Source organism: Schistocerca piceifrons, chromosome 2 (assembly GCF_021461385.2).
Source record: "Schistocerca piceifrons isolate TAMUIC-IGC-003096 chromosome 2, iqSchPice1.1, whole genome shotgun sequence".
Taxonomy (NCBI): Eukaryota; Metazoa; Arthropoda; class Insecta; order Orthoptera; family Acrididae; genus Schistocerca; species Schistocerca piceifrons.
The window spans coordinates 692860699-692877527 of NC_060139.1; the positions used below are offsets into that span (position 1 = coordinate 692860699).

General features: G+C 39.3%; 1 protein-coding gene across 1 annotated transcript in view; it reads left to right on the forward strand.

The window, feature by feature from the left end:
* The window catches only part of LOC124777183 (intraflagellar transport protein 80 homolog), a 430351-nt gene extending 427904 nt beyond the window's left edge, over positions 1–2447 (forward strand). The window contains exon 16 of the mRNA XM_047252496.1: positions 2202–2447. Within this exon, the coding sequence (XP_047108452.1) occupies positions 2202–2282 (81 nt within the window). The 3' untranslated portion in view covers positions 2283–2447. The remainder of the gene's footprint in view (positions 1–2201) is intronic.
* Positions 2448–16829: the final 14382 nt, after the last annotated feature.

Here is a 16829-nt window from a genome sequence, read left to right on the forward strand (position 1 = left end):
TTTAACTTACATTCTGTAAACTTTCATCTAGAAACACCATCTTCTCATTTTCAAAAATCTTTACCCATTATTAAGATACACCCGAAAACCATGATTTTTGGTTACCAGAAGTGCCAGTTGCAGGAATGGCCTCGTCAGTAATTTCCATTCCTGGCAAATCATCGATATCTGTACCGTATGTGTCTTAAGATGATGTTATCAGTGATCTTGAAACTTTTTTTGAGATGCTTAGCCATTAAAGAGACCCAGAGGTTCAGAGTTACCATACTTATGCACATAAATATGTGCATAACAACTGGTCTGAGTAATATAGTTTTACCTGACATAGTGAACACATGGTAAGGATTCTGGGGTCATTGCAAGGGTTCTGAGGTCACCAAACTATGTTTTAGCCACAATTTTTTCACCAATAAAACTTAATGAAGTGCTGTCTGTATAATAGGTGTCTCACATATACAGGCTGTCTTCACCTGGCAGCAAAAGCACCCCACAAAAAATTATTTTTCCATATGAATTTCTTTGTATTTGCAAGTCAAATGCTACTTTTTTGGTATATTGTAGGTGTAGCCAAAAAAAATGTTGTGCATTCTCATGTAAAGTAGTGTAAAGTGAACTTGTGTTGGATGAGAGACGAGTGTTAACCTTACTTTAGGCTTACTTATTTGTTGTTTATATGTTTGAAATTATATAAATCTGTCAAAATACATAAATAAACTGTCATAATTATACTGAAATACAGAATTCATTTTAAATAAGCAGCACACCCTCCTGTAATAGGGAAAAGAAGGGAACAAGCTGAAAAATGCTCCTGTTGGAGCACACAAAAATCAAAAATGCTTCTAATCTGACAGACAAGTAGGGAACCAGCTGCCTCAGTCCTCATTCCACCTTCTGGAGACCACACACTGGCTTGGAGGGAGGGGGGAGGAATAACATGATAAAATTTACCCACTTTCCCCCATTCCCCATACAGACACGTTAAAATTTCCCAGTCTAGGGTTCAAAACCATCCACAAGGACATGTGTGGAGGGGAGACAATGGTGGTTAAAGACAAAGACAGCAGACTGAAAGCAAGAAAGAAAGAGACAATGGCAATGGGAAAGAGAAAATGGGATAAAGATAATGGCAGTGGGACAGAAAGACAGTGAAAGTAGCAGAGAAGACAGTGGGAAGGAAGAGCAAGATAGGGGGATGATGACAGTGACAGTGGGAGAGAGAGATAGGAAAAAGAGCCAACTGGAGAAAAAGGGAACAGTGGGAGAAAGATAGATATGTAGACAATGGCAGTGAGAGGGAGATTCTGAGTATGAATGTTTCACAGGGTACAAGGGTTTAGAATGTTTTGTGTTAAAAGAATGTGAATATGTTCACATGCCAATATTTTTGGCAAGGAAGGCAGAATGAGACTAAGGTAGCTGATCCACTATTTGTCTGTCAAAGTCTTTTAAAGAGGAACATATTAGCCCGTTTTGCACTACATCAGGAACATTTTTCCACTGGTAAAATGTATTTCATTTTAAATGTCTCAATTCCATCATTAAAAATATAATCTTGGTAAAGTATCATGCAAGAGAAGATCCAGGATTTAAAACTGATACACTTTAAAAAAATTAGAACTATGCAGAATTTTCAAGAGTAACTGTTAAGGTCACTCTAAACTGGAACAGATATGTTGCTGTGTAAAAATACAATGATCATGCTAAGTAGTAGCTACAAAAATAACCAAATGTTACAGATTATTTGCTGACTAATGAACAAACTGCATTTTAAAAGCAATATTATCAACTAAGTGTTCACAAAAAATGTGGTGTGAAACCTACAAAATGACAACTCCAAAAGCAAACTGAAATGCTCTCTTAATTCCCTAAAATTCTACTGTACCTATATCTCAAGTTAATCAGTACATTCTCCAGTGTAGTCACATATTGCATTTCCTCCTACAAACAGTCAAAACATAACTTTAAGCAAAAATGAAAGAAAGGTGACTGTGTAGTAATTCATTTTAGTTATTGGTAATTTTTATAGTTTCATGCAAAATGTGACAAAATAGTCACATTATTAGTGAGTGGATCTTTGCAAGTAAAAAAAATAAATGTATGAAGAAAGAAGGTGTGGACAGAGTGTAATTTTTATATTTGTTTTAGACATATAAAGTAAACAGTGTAAATTGTGTTTGTATTTTGTGCTATTTTATCATTAGGTTGAGATTGATGAGGAGAAAATCACAGCAAAAGAACGGATGGAGCTTGAAGCTGAGCAGCAGAATTACTCCATAAAATAAAGTTCCTGTTGTGAAGCAACTTGGTCCCATTACATGAAGCACCATGGCATGTTGTAACACTGTGTTTGTAATAAGGAGTTCAAAATTTCCTCCTTTACTAGTAGTTTATTTCTAACTTATACCAACATTATTGTAATGCATGTTAGAAGCTTGTAGCAGGCATAATATACCATTTTCAGTCAGTAATGCAATAAAGAGTTACTTTATTATTTTTAACATATACTGGTCTTTTAAATATGTCTGCTTGTGTCTGTATGTGTGGATGGATATGTGCGTGAGTGCGAGTGTATACCTGTCCTTTTTTCCCCCTAAGGTAAGTCTTTCCACTCCCGGGATTGGAATGACTCCTTACCCTCTCCCTTAAAACCCACTTCCTTTCGTCTTCCCCTCTCCTTCCCTCTTTCCTGACGAGGCAACAGTTTGTTGCGAAAGCTTGAATTTTGTGTGTATGTTTGTGTTTGTTTGTGTGTCTATCGACCTGCCAGCGCTTTCGTTCGGTAAGTCACCTCATCTTTGTTTTTATATATAATTAACATATACTGACCTTGTTATTAGTATTTCCAACATCTACTGTGGATGCAAGTGTGTGTGTGTGTGTGTGTGTGTGTGTGTGTGTGTGTGTGTGTGCGCGCGCGCGCGCGCGCGCATGTGTAAAGCTAATGTGCTTGACAGAGTCATGCACCCGGGATCATTCCTTTCATGGGCAACTCTTTTATCCAGTGAGCTATTCAGACATTGCTCATGACCTGCCCTCAACTTCACTTCTGCCACTAATTCATTCCAGTTGCTTTCTATACGTCACAGAAGCTGTCCCGCATATTTTGCTGAAATAGCAATTTTAATTTACCAAGTAGTTTCATAACAGTGCACACTCTGCTGCAGATGTCTGGAAATAATCCTATGGGTTATGACTAAGCAACTTCTTTGGAATATTTTATTTTTCAAGAGTACTAGTTCAGCAATTGTGCAGGAGAACTTCTGTTAATTTTAGAAAGTAGGCTAGAGCGACTGCCAGAAGTGAAGTTGTAAGTGTGGGTCGTCAGTCATGTCTGGATAACTCTGTTGGTATGAGTATTCTTCATTAAAGGCAGATTTACAGTTGAAGTACCAGCCAAGTATATTATTTTAATCTGCTAGGAAGCTTTAAAGCAGTTCATACTCTTCTAATGAGTGAATGGTTCAATCAGGAAATAAAAGTAATTCTGTGTTGCCTTCTCATAAAGAAAAGTAACTATTCTTTTTGCAGTGAAAGAATGGTTTGGGTCATTAATCTCATCAAATCATTGTGCACTGAAGTTACTCATCATGATGTTTCATTATTAGTCTTAAAACAATGTAATATATTTGATTTTCTAGTTTCATTGACCTTGCTTCTTTTTATGCCTTATTGAACATTTCATTTGTGTCTGAGAGTATTGAGAGTATTATTCCTTTTGATTTTGTATTTGTATTGGACAGTACCAGTATTACTACTGCTACCTACAAAAATTGATCATGATATGCTGGTGGTCTAGCGGTTCTGGCGCTGCAGTCCAGAACCGCGGGACTGCTACGGTCGCAGGTTCGAATCCTGCCTCGGGCATGGGTGTGTGTGATGTCTTTAGGTTAGTTAGGTTTAAGTAGTTCTAAGTTCTAGGGGACTTATGACCTAAGATGTTGAGTCCCATAGTGCTCAGAGCCATTTGAACCATGATATGCTATTTAGAAAAACCTGGAACTCACCTGGAACTTATAGCATTTGAGTGTCAAAACTAATTTTTAATTTATTGTGCTGCAATATCTGCAATAATGTAAAACTTCAACTATTTAGACATTTACGGGGCAATAGATAACATTATTAATATATGGAAGAATGGAAAGGATAGATTGCTACTTACTACATAGAGGATGAGTCATTGAGACCCAGGCAAGTACAGTGAAAAATAATGATACAAATATTTAACGTTTTGGACAAAGCCATTTTTCCAAAGTAGAAAACAGACACACATTCCTTGAGTGCAACTTATATGCACACCCACTCCAGACACTGAGGCCTGACTGCAGCCACGTCTGATGTGAGTGCTTGACCTGTGTGGCGAGTAGCAACCTACACTCACGTGTGTTATTATTAGTAATTGATTTACTTGGTTAAAGTTATTTTGTTAATTTTTTGTGCATGCACCTAATAAATTTGTGTTCTTTTTAAACATATATCTGACTGTGGAGCAGTTGTTTACAATATGGTATATTTTGAAGAAAATGGATGGAAAATATATTTTTAGTGGATGCAAGAGAGAAAATTCTTTGTGTTTACAATATAACATTTTAAATATTGTTTTGACAAAATTATGCAATTGGATAGATAAAAAATCTACTCACTAAGTAATGGCAGAACACACACACAAGAAGGTTGTAACTGGAAAACTTTCCAAGCCAGTGGCTCCTTCTTTAGGCAGAAGGGTTGAAGGGGGGGGGGGGGGGGGGGGGGGGTGAAGTAAAAAAGGACTGGAGAGGTCTAGGAAAAGTTGTAGATTTCGGGAATGTCACCCAGAACCGCATGTCATGGGAGACTTACTGTACGGGATGAGAAGGAAAGACTCTATGGTAAGTCTCCCCTGACCTGCAGTTCTGGGTAACTTTTCCAAAATCTACCACTTTTTCTAGACCTCTCCAGCTCTTTTCCTTCACCCCTCTACCTTCCCCTTTAACCCTTCTGCCTGAAGTAGGAGCCACTGGCTCCAAAAGCTTGCCAGTTACAGCTGTCTTTTATGTGTGCGTTCTGCCACTGCTTGGTAAGTAGATTTTTTTATCTATCCAATTAAATAATTTTGTCAATAATTGATTGTTTACGTTGTTATAAATACTGTTTTGGGATTATATATCATACAATGTTAAATAAACTTTAAAAAGACACTGTGGTATAAGTAGATAATCAACGTACGTCATTGTAAGCATTGACACTATTCTTATAACAATAAGAACTTTGCATATAGCTTCTACTTTTCAGCTGCTGAAACAGGAATAAGGTTAACCTACAGATACAGAGCCCTGCTTGAAATGTTCTTGTTTCAGGAGCTGGTATGCAGATGCTGCTTTCTGCCTGAAATACTGTTAATACTGACTTCTGTCTTTCATTTCGAATCGAAGACTTATGTAAACATTACCATTGCACCTGAAATGGTAGTAATATATCTGAATAAAAATGCATGGTGTGACTGCATAGGCTTTCCAGGCATAATAATTCTTGGCAGTCCCTTATGATTTGCTATCAGATCCTAAAATCAACATGACTCAATATTTCAGCAATCCATTTGTCCACCATCTTCAGGAGAGATGCTGCTGCTTAGTCCTTTTAAAATATCACACTAAGACTGGACCCCATTATCCTTTATATGTCCCCAAATCGTACATGGCACTTGTGCTACCCACCACCAGTGCTGCCCTCAAGACTAGGTTTGTGGCGCCGCCTGTAGTAGACACCGATTCCAATGATGTATTGCAATAAGAGACTATCATCAAATACTTGGATGACCACACCAAAGAACATTGCGCTTTGATGCAAAATAGTAGAGAGTTTCACATCTATTAATCAAGCTGTCCGCCAAACTAATTTCAACTGACTCCTTGAACACACTGTTCCAAAAATTAGAAATACTGGTATCTACCAGGATCTTGTCAAATTTCATCCTATGTCCTTCATTTGAACAGTGATCAACTACCACCCATTGTCAGGCTGTTACACTCTCGTGTGATAATGATGTTCCACACACCTGTTCTGAATTGTGCAAATTGAGCCAATGTAAGCCTTCTCACACTGATATGAAATTTTGTGAATGCCAGGCTTCTCTGTTAATGTGGGAGGGATCAAACCATACTTTTTTACCTCCACAGGGAAGTGAATATTTGGGAAGATTGAACTGAGATTTTTTGAAAAGCTGCCATGAGACCAAATAACAATATTATTGTCTACTTAAAAAATAATGCAGGTTTTAATACAGCCAACTCCAGGGTACTTTCCATAAAGTCTTGCATAAAGAGGTTGGCAACAATATGTGACAAAGGCCTCCCCATAGCAGTTTGGTCTGTTTGCTCATACAATTGATCAATGACTAAAAAGTAAGTGGGAGTCAACACATGTGTGATCCAGTCAGCTAATTCAATGACTATGTAACTGTAATGAACCCAGCAAGGGACTGTAAGTGATTACACCAAAACTTAGTAAAACATGTCACTCAAATGCAATCTCTCTTAACTGATATATGAAATTTACTGAGTTTGTAACATCATGTACACACTGGATTACTAGAGGGTTCAAGAGTGTAGCAAGGTGTTTTGCTACATGGTATTTCAGAACATCTACGTTATTGACAATAGGCCTTAGAGGATCCGCTTCCTTGTGGATCTTCAGAAAATCATATAATTTAGGATGGACAGTACAATACTAGTGAAGAGTCATGATAGTACTTTATGACAAGCAAGTGAAATGGCGGCAAGTGGAAGTGCAACATTTCTTAATCCACATAAAAACACTAATTTAGACAATGAAAAGTGCAGAAACTACGAAAATGTGTTGAAAACCGGCATCAGGTGTGTAAAATGTAAACATTCATTCCATTTTCGACATACTAAAATTGATCAGTCAGTGAAAGAAAATAACGAATTCGTGACAAACTGTAAATGTATTCAGTGCTGCCTCAAAAACACAGGTAAAATAACGACTGTAATTGCAAATTTTCAGCAACAGTTGGAGACTTAATAAGTAAAATTCAGTGTCTAAAGGCTGAGGTTTCTCTAGTAAATGAAAAGGTGAGCGAAACTGATCATGAGTGACTGCTCAACAACTGTAAGCCTAAATCAAGAACAAAAAAAAAGGTTCCAGTTGTTATGGCTAAAAACAGGTATCAGATTCTTGATGAGATAGTGGAAAATGTACCATTTAAATCTGTGCAAACAACGAGCAACACTCCAAACTGCAAAAAAGCTGCCGGTAATAAGTTAAAAAAAAGAGGCCCTAAACTTGTGTGCTAACCGAAGTGAATGTAAACAACCTGTCCAAGATAACAACAGTGAAATCCAGGAAAGTGGATGGAAGAATCTGGTCCAAGAGAACAATAGAAGAAGCAAGGTGAATCGGAAACACAAGAAGGGACAGATCCTAATATATGGAGACAGTCACGGTCGTGGAATAGTGCAAAACATTTTGAGTATCCAGGATGACTTTACAGCTGTGGCTCACATTCAACCTGGACCATCTCCTTCTGCTGTGGAGAAGTTGTGTATCAAAATAGTGAATCTTTATCATCAAATGATTGTTTCGTAATCATGGGAGGAACAAATGATATAGCAAAAGATCAAACAAATGACACTATCATGCACATGAAAGTGGCACTCGGTAAGTTGATTAACACTAATGTAATTATCATTAATATTCCACAGAGGCATGATCTAATAGAACAATCTATAGTGAACTTGGAAGTGCACAAGTAAAATGATAGGCCTAAAACAATATGTAATACATTTCACAATGAATCCCTGGTAAATGTCAGCAATCTAGAAAGAGACCTGCATACAACTCAAGGTAAGCACATGAATAAAAGAGGCAAAAGCACTGTCAGCTAATTAATTGTCAAGGAAATTAGACGAAATTCTCCACTAAGCAGTGTAAATGTGTGGATTGCCATGGAATGGCACAACCCACTAAATCAGAATCTGGCACACAAACAACCACTGCAGGCAAGCCTGGGAAACTTGTAAACCCTGCTGGACAGTTTGGTAGCCCTAAATCATTCTGTATTGTCCAGCAGGAGAAACTCAGACTTAATGTCGTACATCAGAATTTTGGTAGTCTTAAAAGCAAGCCCAATGATATGAATATTATTACATATGAGAATGCAGGCTTTCTCGGTACATCTCAATGATAAAATCTTCTTGGGTTGACAGCCGAGCCAATGAATTGTTCTCCAGCAATGTTTCAGCATGTTTTTTACTTGTCATCTTCAGGCAAAGTGTCGGGTTCACATCTTATCCAGATCTTTATAGCCATTGGACCATGGGCTTCTCTGCATCCTCGGTACCAGTTGAACCAATCAGGCACAAGCAGATCCAGCATGGCGGTGCATGGTGGGGTGGAGCCGTGGGCGCTGGGTCCTGGTGTCTCATCTCGGTGTGACCTGTTTATTCTATCTGCCGCCACTGACCTGCCTCCATCAGTGTGCTCTCATCTTATTCTTGATAATGTTGTGTTCCACGTAGTGCTGAATTGGAATGTTGTGTTCCACGTGGTGCTGAGTAGGAAACCACTATCCCAACTGACCAGGTTATCAATTACCTGTATCTCCACTGCCTCTTTAATAGTCGAGTCCCAGAAACCTTTTGCTCTACATAGTCTCTTGGTTTCTTCAAATTGAAATATGTGTTCTTAACTGAGGCTGTGCTCCGCTACCGTGGATTTCTCTTTTTGTCTGAGGCGAACGCTTCTCACATGCTCAGAGATGTGTTGTGTTACGCAACACTGCATCTGTCCAATAAATTGTTTCCCACATTCACAGGAAATGCTATAGACACCTGGTGTTCTTACACCCCAGAATATTTATGACTTTTGCTGGAGGATGGAAGATGGTTTTTATCTTGTTCTTCTCCAGTATCCTGGCAATCTCTGGCCATGGACGGCCCTGCATACGGGAGGAATGCCACACCTTTGTTGTTCTCTTCTTCCTGAAGTTCCTCCTCCTCCTCCTCCTCCTCCTCCTCCTTCTTCTTCTTCTTTTTGATCATCTTGAGAGTGCATATAATCTGAATTTCAGTCTATCCATTCTTCTGGAAGGTTTCCTCCAGGTGCTGAATCTCAGTAGATAAACTGCCCTTGTCACATATGTCATGAGCTCTGTGGACAAGGGTAGTGAGCATTGGTTTCCATTGTGCTGGGTGATGGCAGCTGTTGGCATTGAGGTACAGATGTGTGTGTGTTTTCTTTTGGTAGACTGAGTGTCCCAGTGTGCCATCTGTTTTCTTCTTTATTAGGATATTGAGGAAGGGTAGGCACTCATTTTCTTCCAGTTCCATTGTGAACTTGATGTTCTCGTGTATGCTGTTCACATGGTTGAGAAATCCCATTAGAGTGTACTTGCCATGTGGCCAGACCATAAAAGTATCGTCCATGTACCAATAAAAGACCTTGGGTTTAAGGTGTGCTGTTTCCAAGGTGATATCCTCGAAGTATTACATGTACATATTGGTGATACAGGGTGCCAGTGGGGATCCCATAACAACTCCATCCGCCTGTTGGTAAAACTTGCCTCCACACTGGAAATATATGGTCATGAGTGCATGGTGGAATAATTCCACTGTCTCTTCATCAAAGTGATGCTCCTGTAGTTTCAAGGAGTCCTCTAACAGTACTCTCGTGAAGAGGCATGTAACACCAGAGCTGACCATAATATCATTTCTGTCAAGATGCCACTCCCTGAGTGTCTTAACAAACTCCATGGAATTCTTGACATGGTTGGGACATTTACTCATGAGAAGCTTGAGTAGTTGTGCCAGGTGTTTGGATATACCATAGGTAGGAGAATTGATCGTGTCTACTATCGGGCGTAGTGGTACCTCCCTTTTGTATATCTTGGGGAGACTGTATAACCATGGTGGAACCAAAGCTCTGGGGTAAAGCCTTTTTATTAGGATCTGACTCAGACCTGAGTTGTTGAGAAGACCAATGGTCTTTCTAGTCACAGCTGTTGTAGGGTCCTTCTACACTTGTTTGTAGGCCTGGTCCTGCAGCAGCGAATTAATCTTGTCCCAATAGTCAGCCGCTCTTAGTAGCATTGTCGTGTTCCCTTTGTCTGCTGGTAGAATGACAGTATCCTCATCTTCTCGGAGGCTGTGTATCACCCTGTGCCCTACTCCGCTCCACCACATACCGCTGCACCGATTCCGCCTGCATCTGATTGGCCTGACCAGTGCTGAGGATGCAGAGAAGCCCGTGGTCCAGCGGCTATAAAGATCCAGATGAGATAAGAACCTGAACTTCACCTGAAGATAGCAAGTAAGAAACTTGCTGAAATGTTGTTGGAGAACAATGCATTGACTCTGCTGTCAACCAGAGAAGATTTTACCAATATGTGTCTTGATAAACCTGATATTTTAATCATAACTGAACGTTGGTACACTGAAGGCCTAATTAGCATTAGTCAAGCACTCTCCATGAAATACTGTTCTGCCTTTAGTAGGAAAAACAAGTCTGGGGGTGGCGTAGCAATCTTCACTGTTAAAGCAAGTAATTTCAGTGTTATTGACTTCAGTGCATTCTGCATAGGAGGAATCACAGAATTTGTTGCTATAAATCTAACATGGGGTAGAGAAAATATAGCAATTATCAGTGTGTGTAGGCCAGCTGGGGCATGTATGGATACATTTTTCAAAAATCTGTCTGGCTTGCTGATATATATAGCCAGTACATTTTCTGGGTTAAATGGCCATGCAAATACTATAATAACAGGAGATATAAATATAGACTTATTAACCAATGACGCCAATACCGAAAGGCTACACCTCCTTCTCGATGAATTCAATCTGACCCCACTTATCCATGAGGCAGCTAGAGAGACTAACAACAAAACATATCCAGATAACATGACAACAAACATGACCCATCTTTCCGACAGTACATCTGTTCTAAAACTAGCCATCTCTGATCACCATGCAGTACAGCTTCAGTTGGAGGCAAATGAGATGCCCTATGTCACCATAAAGAATCTGTATGCAAGCAAAAGAATTATCTATTATGAAAACATTAATAGATTGAACTGTATGTTAGCACACATACCATGGCTTGAGAATGATAGCTTTGCTGCTGACTTCTACTACTGCTTTGATGCCACATCCCCAGTTGTAGCCACAAAAGTTAAACAAACTAAAAATATAAACAAAGGTATCTTGATAAATGATGATGTCACTGAAGCAAGGGGAAAATTAAAATTATTCCATAGCACAATGTTGAATAATAGACAAAATCTCAAGGTAAAGGAGGCCTTCAAAACTTATCGAGAATACTGTAAAGATTTATTAATACACCCTAGGAGCAACTATGTTGCAAATAAGTTTCAGGCTTCACATAATGTTACTACTGGTATCTGGGGAGTGATAAACAGTTTTAGAATAGACAAGAGACAAATCCTGTATGGAATTTATTATTGAGCACAATGGGATAGTAGTAAAAGATCAACTTGAAATTGATAATATGTTCCATGCAAATTTTTCTTCAGTAGAAGAAGCCATCAATGAGAAACATAATAAGCTGCAGTATAATTTTAAAGGCAATTCATCTGAGCATAGCAAAGCTGCAAAGAAATAATTAACATCATTAGCTCTCCCAAATCTTCCAGTTCCACAGGGCATGATGGCCTCAGTTTTAATGTATTAAAAGTGTACAGACAAAATGTCTCTGTACCTCTGCCTGTAGCAATAAATAATATAATAGAATCATTCACCTTTCCACATTACTTGTTAAAAGACTGCAGCCCAACATTTGTTCTGGTTTGTAACAGCACAATACCAGAAACAAAGAAAAAATTTACATCAGCAGCCACAGAACAGCACTGTATGAGAAGGGTCCACAATATGCAGCCAAATTAGCCAAAGCACAGCCCAATAAAGTTATGACACTATCCACATTGAAGCGTAAATTTCAGCTAAGGAAATTTCTGTTACAAAATCCCCTTTACACACTAGAAGAATACCATACTTACATGCAGAATAAAAAGAGCTTTGAAGAAATATGTAGTTAGTGTTAAGCAAACCATTTTAATTGTAATTTAATTATTTTGTTAATCAGTAACATATTCAGAAGAATGTGTTATTGTGCTATGTGTCAGGAATTGTAACCTGTTTTTATACATATGCAATGAATCATTGAGTGTTCAATAAAGTGTTATTATTATTATTAACTTTTCTTCAAGAGGTTGTTTGTCTCCCTTCCAACTCTCTTCTCTCTTTACTGGGTCATCACTAAATCTGTGATATCCTGGATCAGATGATAAAAACTGCATCTTATGAATATAATCCTGCTTATCCAACAGAGGGGATGTTGTGGTTCTTGTGTACATAATATTTTACAGTAACTTCAAAAAAAAGATAAGCAGTGAGACTGTTTGTAATTATTAATATCTATTGTACGCCTTTCTTGTAAATGGGTCTGACACCATCATATACCAGGTGCACTGATGCTTGTTATGGAGCTTGTACAGCAGAGGAGATGGTGTTGTTTGCTTTATTTAGCACTAAGGGTGCACAACTTCTCTAACTTCAGTCCCTCTTCTTTCCGCTTAAAGTTGTTTTTGTATTTCTGAATTTCTATGGCGTCCTCGCTCATCCTAACACAGTACCTTGAACCTTACTATAACTTTGGTATTTGGCTTTTAGTAGTTATTATGTACAGTTGACCGTATGTGCAAGGGATTTTGTAGGCTTCTGCCATTGCAACTATTGGGTGCAGATCCTTAGCAGTATTCCGACATTCACATGTACTTTTCTTACGGTGGAACAGTGTTTCAATACCATACCTTTTAAGTACTCTGCTGATGCAATCTGTGACCATTTTCATTTTATTTTATTTTGTTTTCTCTTTTCCCTTCTTCTCCAGATCTTTCAGGATGTAGTGCCCCATATCTTTGTCAAAGATGCTGTTTCTTCTGAAAATAATTCTTAAATTAAGCTATTCCTCCAAATAATGTCACTCAGATTGCTTTAGCCTAGTACACCAATGTCTTAAATACTCCTTTTCTACTTGGGATGGTAATTGGAATTTTTGTGAGCTAGAGTGGGCTTTCTGTAGGCTTTCTGCCATGAAGTTCATATAAATTTTTATAAGTAACTGTAGGCCCAAAAATGAGATTTGATCTTTATTCTCATTTTGCATTGTGAACTTTCCATCAGAATTAATATCATTCAGAAAATTTAAATTCGTATACTTCGTTTCATGCATGACATCATATAACAAAAGTGTCATCAATGTAATGAAACTAACCAGTGGGCATCTATACAAATCTGTTACAGCTGTGCTTCTCAGGTTACCAGAACCACAACATCAGTTTACTTGTAGAACAGCTTCCCAGACCCTGATGATGTATCCTGCAGTAGGAGACAAAGCACTTTTTCTCATTCATCATGAGGGACCTGTATTTCTTTTTTAACCTTTCTGACCCTATCCTCTCCTCTCTTTGATGAAGGAACTAGTTCCAAATGCTATGATAAAGTCATCACTTATATGTGTGTGTGTCTGTCAGCAGTACTAAACATTTCAGTTTCTAAAGGTAAGTACCACCAGAAATCCAGTGTCATTTTTATTAGTACACTGAATAATATACAATAATGAGACAAAACATTATAACTACGTGCTTAATAGCTTGTTCATCTGTCTTTGAAACTAAGTACAGGGTTATTACAAATGATTGAAGCGATTTCACAGCTCTACAATAACTTTATTATTTGAGATATTTTCACAATGCTTTACACACACATACAAAAACTCAAAAAGTTTTTTTAGGCATTCACAAATGTTCGATATGTGCCCCTTTAGTGATTCGGCAGACATCAAGCCGATAATCAAGTTCCTCCCACACTCGGAGCAGCACGTCCCCATCAATGAGTTCGAAAGCATCGTTGATGCGAGCTCGCAGTTCTGGCACGTTTCTTGGTAGAGGAGGTTTAAACACTGAATCTTTCACATAACCCCACAGAAAGAAATCGCATGGGGTTAAGTCGGGAGAGCGTGGAGGCCATGACATGAATTGCTGATCATGATCTCCACCACGACCGATCCATCGGTTTTCCAATCTCCTGTTTAAGAAATGCCGAACATCATGATGGAAATGCGGTGGAGCACCGTCCTGTTGAAAAATGAAGTCGGAGCTGTCGGTCTCCAGTTGTGGCATGAGCCAATTTTTCAGCATGTCCAGATACACGTGTCCTGTAATGTTTTTTTCGCAGAAGAAAAAGGGGCCGTAAACTTTAAACCGTGAGATTGCAAAAAACACGTTAACTTTTAGTGAATTCCGAATTTGCTGCACGAATGTGTGAGGATTCTCTACCACCCAGATTTGCTCATTGTGTCTGTTCACTTCACCATTAAGAAAAAATGTTGCATCATCACTGAAAATAAGTTTCGCACTGAACGCATCCTCTTCCATGAGCTGTTGCAACCGTGCCAAAAATTCAAAGCATTTGACTTACTCATTGGGTGTCAGGGCTTGTAGCAATTGTAAACGGTAAGGCTTCTGCTTTGGCCTTTTCCATAAGATTTTCCAAACCATCGGCTGTGGTACGTTTAGCTCCCTGCTTGCTTTATTCGTTGACTTCCGCGGGCTACGCGTGAAACTTGCCCGCACGTGTTCAACCGTTTCTTCGCTCACTGCAGGCCGGCCCATTGATTTCCCCTTACAGAGGCATCCAGAAGCTTTAAACTGCGCATACCATCGCCGAATGGAGTTAGCAGTTGGTGGATCTTTGTTGAACTTCGTCCTGAAGTGTCGTTGCACTGTTATGACTGACTGATGTGAGTGCATTTCAAGCACGACATACGCTTTCTCAGCTCCTGTCGCCATTTTGTCTCACTGCGCTCTCGAGCGCACTGGCGGCAGAAATCTGAAGTGCGGCTTCAGCCGAACAAAATTTTATGAGTTTTTCTACGTTTCTGTAGTGTGTTGTGACCATATGTCAATGACTGGAGCTACAGTGAATTTATGAAATCGCTTCAATGATTTGTAATAGCCCTGTACATTACTGATTCTGCATACCAGTAATCCAGCAGATTGTTGGTGGGTTTCTGGATCTATGTGGCATTGGATGTCTATGCACAGGTTATGTAATTTGCATTTACATTAGGCAAATTTGGTCACGCAGACACAGACACAAGTTCACTATAATGCTGCTCAAACCACTGTAGCACTGTTCTGGCTCTGAGACACAGTCAAGTAGGGGCCTATACTGCTGAAAGATGACATCGCCATTGAGGAAGAGACCAAGCATGAAGGGATGTAGGTGGTTCACAGCTGTCAGTATATCTTCTGTTTCTACCACAGACCCCATGCAAGTGCACGAGAATATCTTCCTTAGCACAAAACTGCCCCCACCAGCCTGTGTCCACGATGTGGTGCATCTTTGGAACTGCCATCCACCTTAGTGACTGTGTTTGTGGAGATGACGATCGACCAAGTGTACCAAAAATGTCATTCAGTCAACAAGGCTATATGTTTCCATTGATCCCACTGCAATCAGATTTGATGATGTCGCTGGGTAAACATGTGGACACATATGTGTGATCTGCTATGGAACTCCATGTTCAACAATGTATGATGAACAGCGTGTGCCTAAACAATTGTGCATGCACCAGCATTGTACTCTTTCAGCAGAGGCACCACAGATCACCCTCTGTCCTACTTTACAGAGCAGACAAGCCTCAAAACCCCACATTCTGTTGTGAAGAGTTATGGTCTTGCAACCATTTAGCACCTAGTGGTAGTTTACTGTCCTGCTACCTCTTTCCATAGATACTCATGACAGTAGCATGTGAACATTCCACCAGATTTTCTGTTTCTGAGATACCCATTCACAGGCTATACCTAATAATAATCTGCCCTTTGTCAAAGTCACTTATCATAAAGCATTACCCCATCTGAATCCCTTAGCTTCATTAGGGTGATCCTCTGTCTGTGTCTGCTCCACTTTCATACTTACATTACCTCCTCATGCTCCTGCAATGCCACCAGGCAGCTTCCAATGTTGTAGTGGGCAGTACTCATAATATTTTGGCTTATCTGTGTATATGTCAATACTATAGATTTCATTGGGATCTATCATCAGGACAGAGGGATATTTTGAATTGAGAAAGGCATCCGACAAGGAAGCTCTGTATCACCAATACTTTTCTCAGAAGCCCTATAAAAAACTGTTGTACCTCTAGCTCTCTAAACTTGATTTATCGGTCAGGGTGAAGGATGACAGTTTTTGGGGGCAAGACATTTTTAGGAAGCCAGTTCACCCTGATTTGTATTTTCAGGCTGATAGGTCTTCCCACCTGGCTCAGGATGAAGGGGTAGTTCATATCTTGTTTCATAGGTGAAGTTTCTTTTGCCAGTAAGGGTATACTGAGAGACAGATTAGATGCATGTTACACTATCAACCAACCAAGAATTGGGTATATGATGAGAATGACATGGCACCTAAGTCTACAGTTTTACTGCCTTATGCATGTAGTGTTTCCAGCAGGTTTGTTAATACTCTGAGGAAACATAGTGTGAAGTATGTTTTTTGACCATTATCTTAGATTGGGGCCCTTTGGGTTCTGTAAGGATGGTCTTGGTCTGTGTAAGGCACATATCTACTGTATCCAGTGCAGTTGTAGCAAGTCATACATAGATTAGACAATCAGGACAGTGGAGGTCTGCTAAAACATCACACACTCTTACAAAACACAAGCAAATCTGTGATAGTGGAACATAGCTTGGTACTGGTCATCTGATTGGATATAACAACACAGAGATTCTAGTATGTGCTTACAGTTACTGTGATACTCAT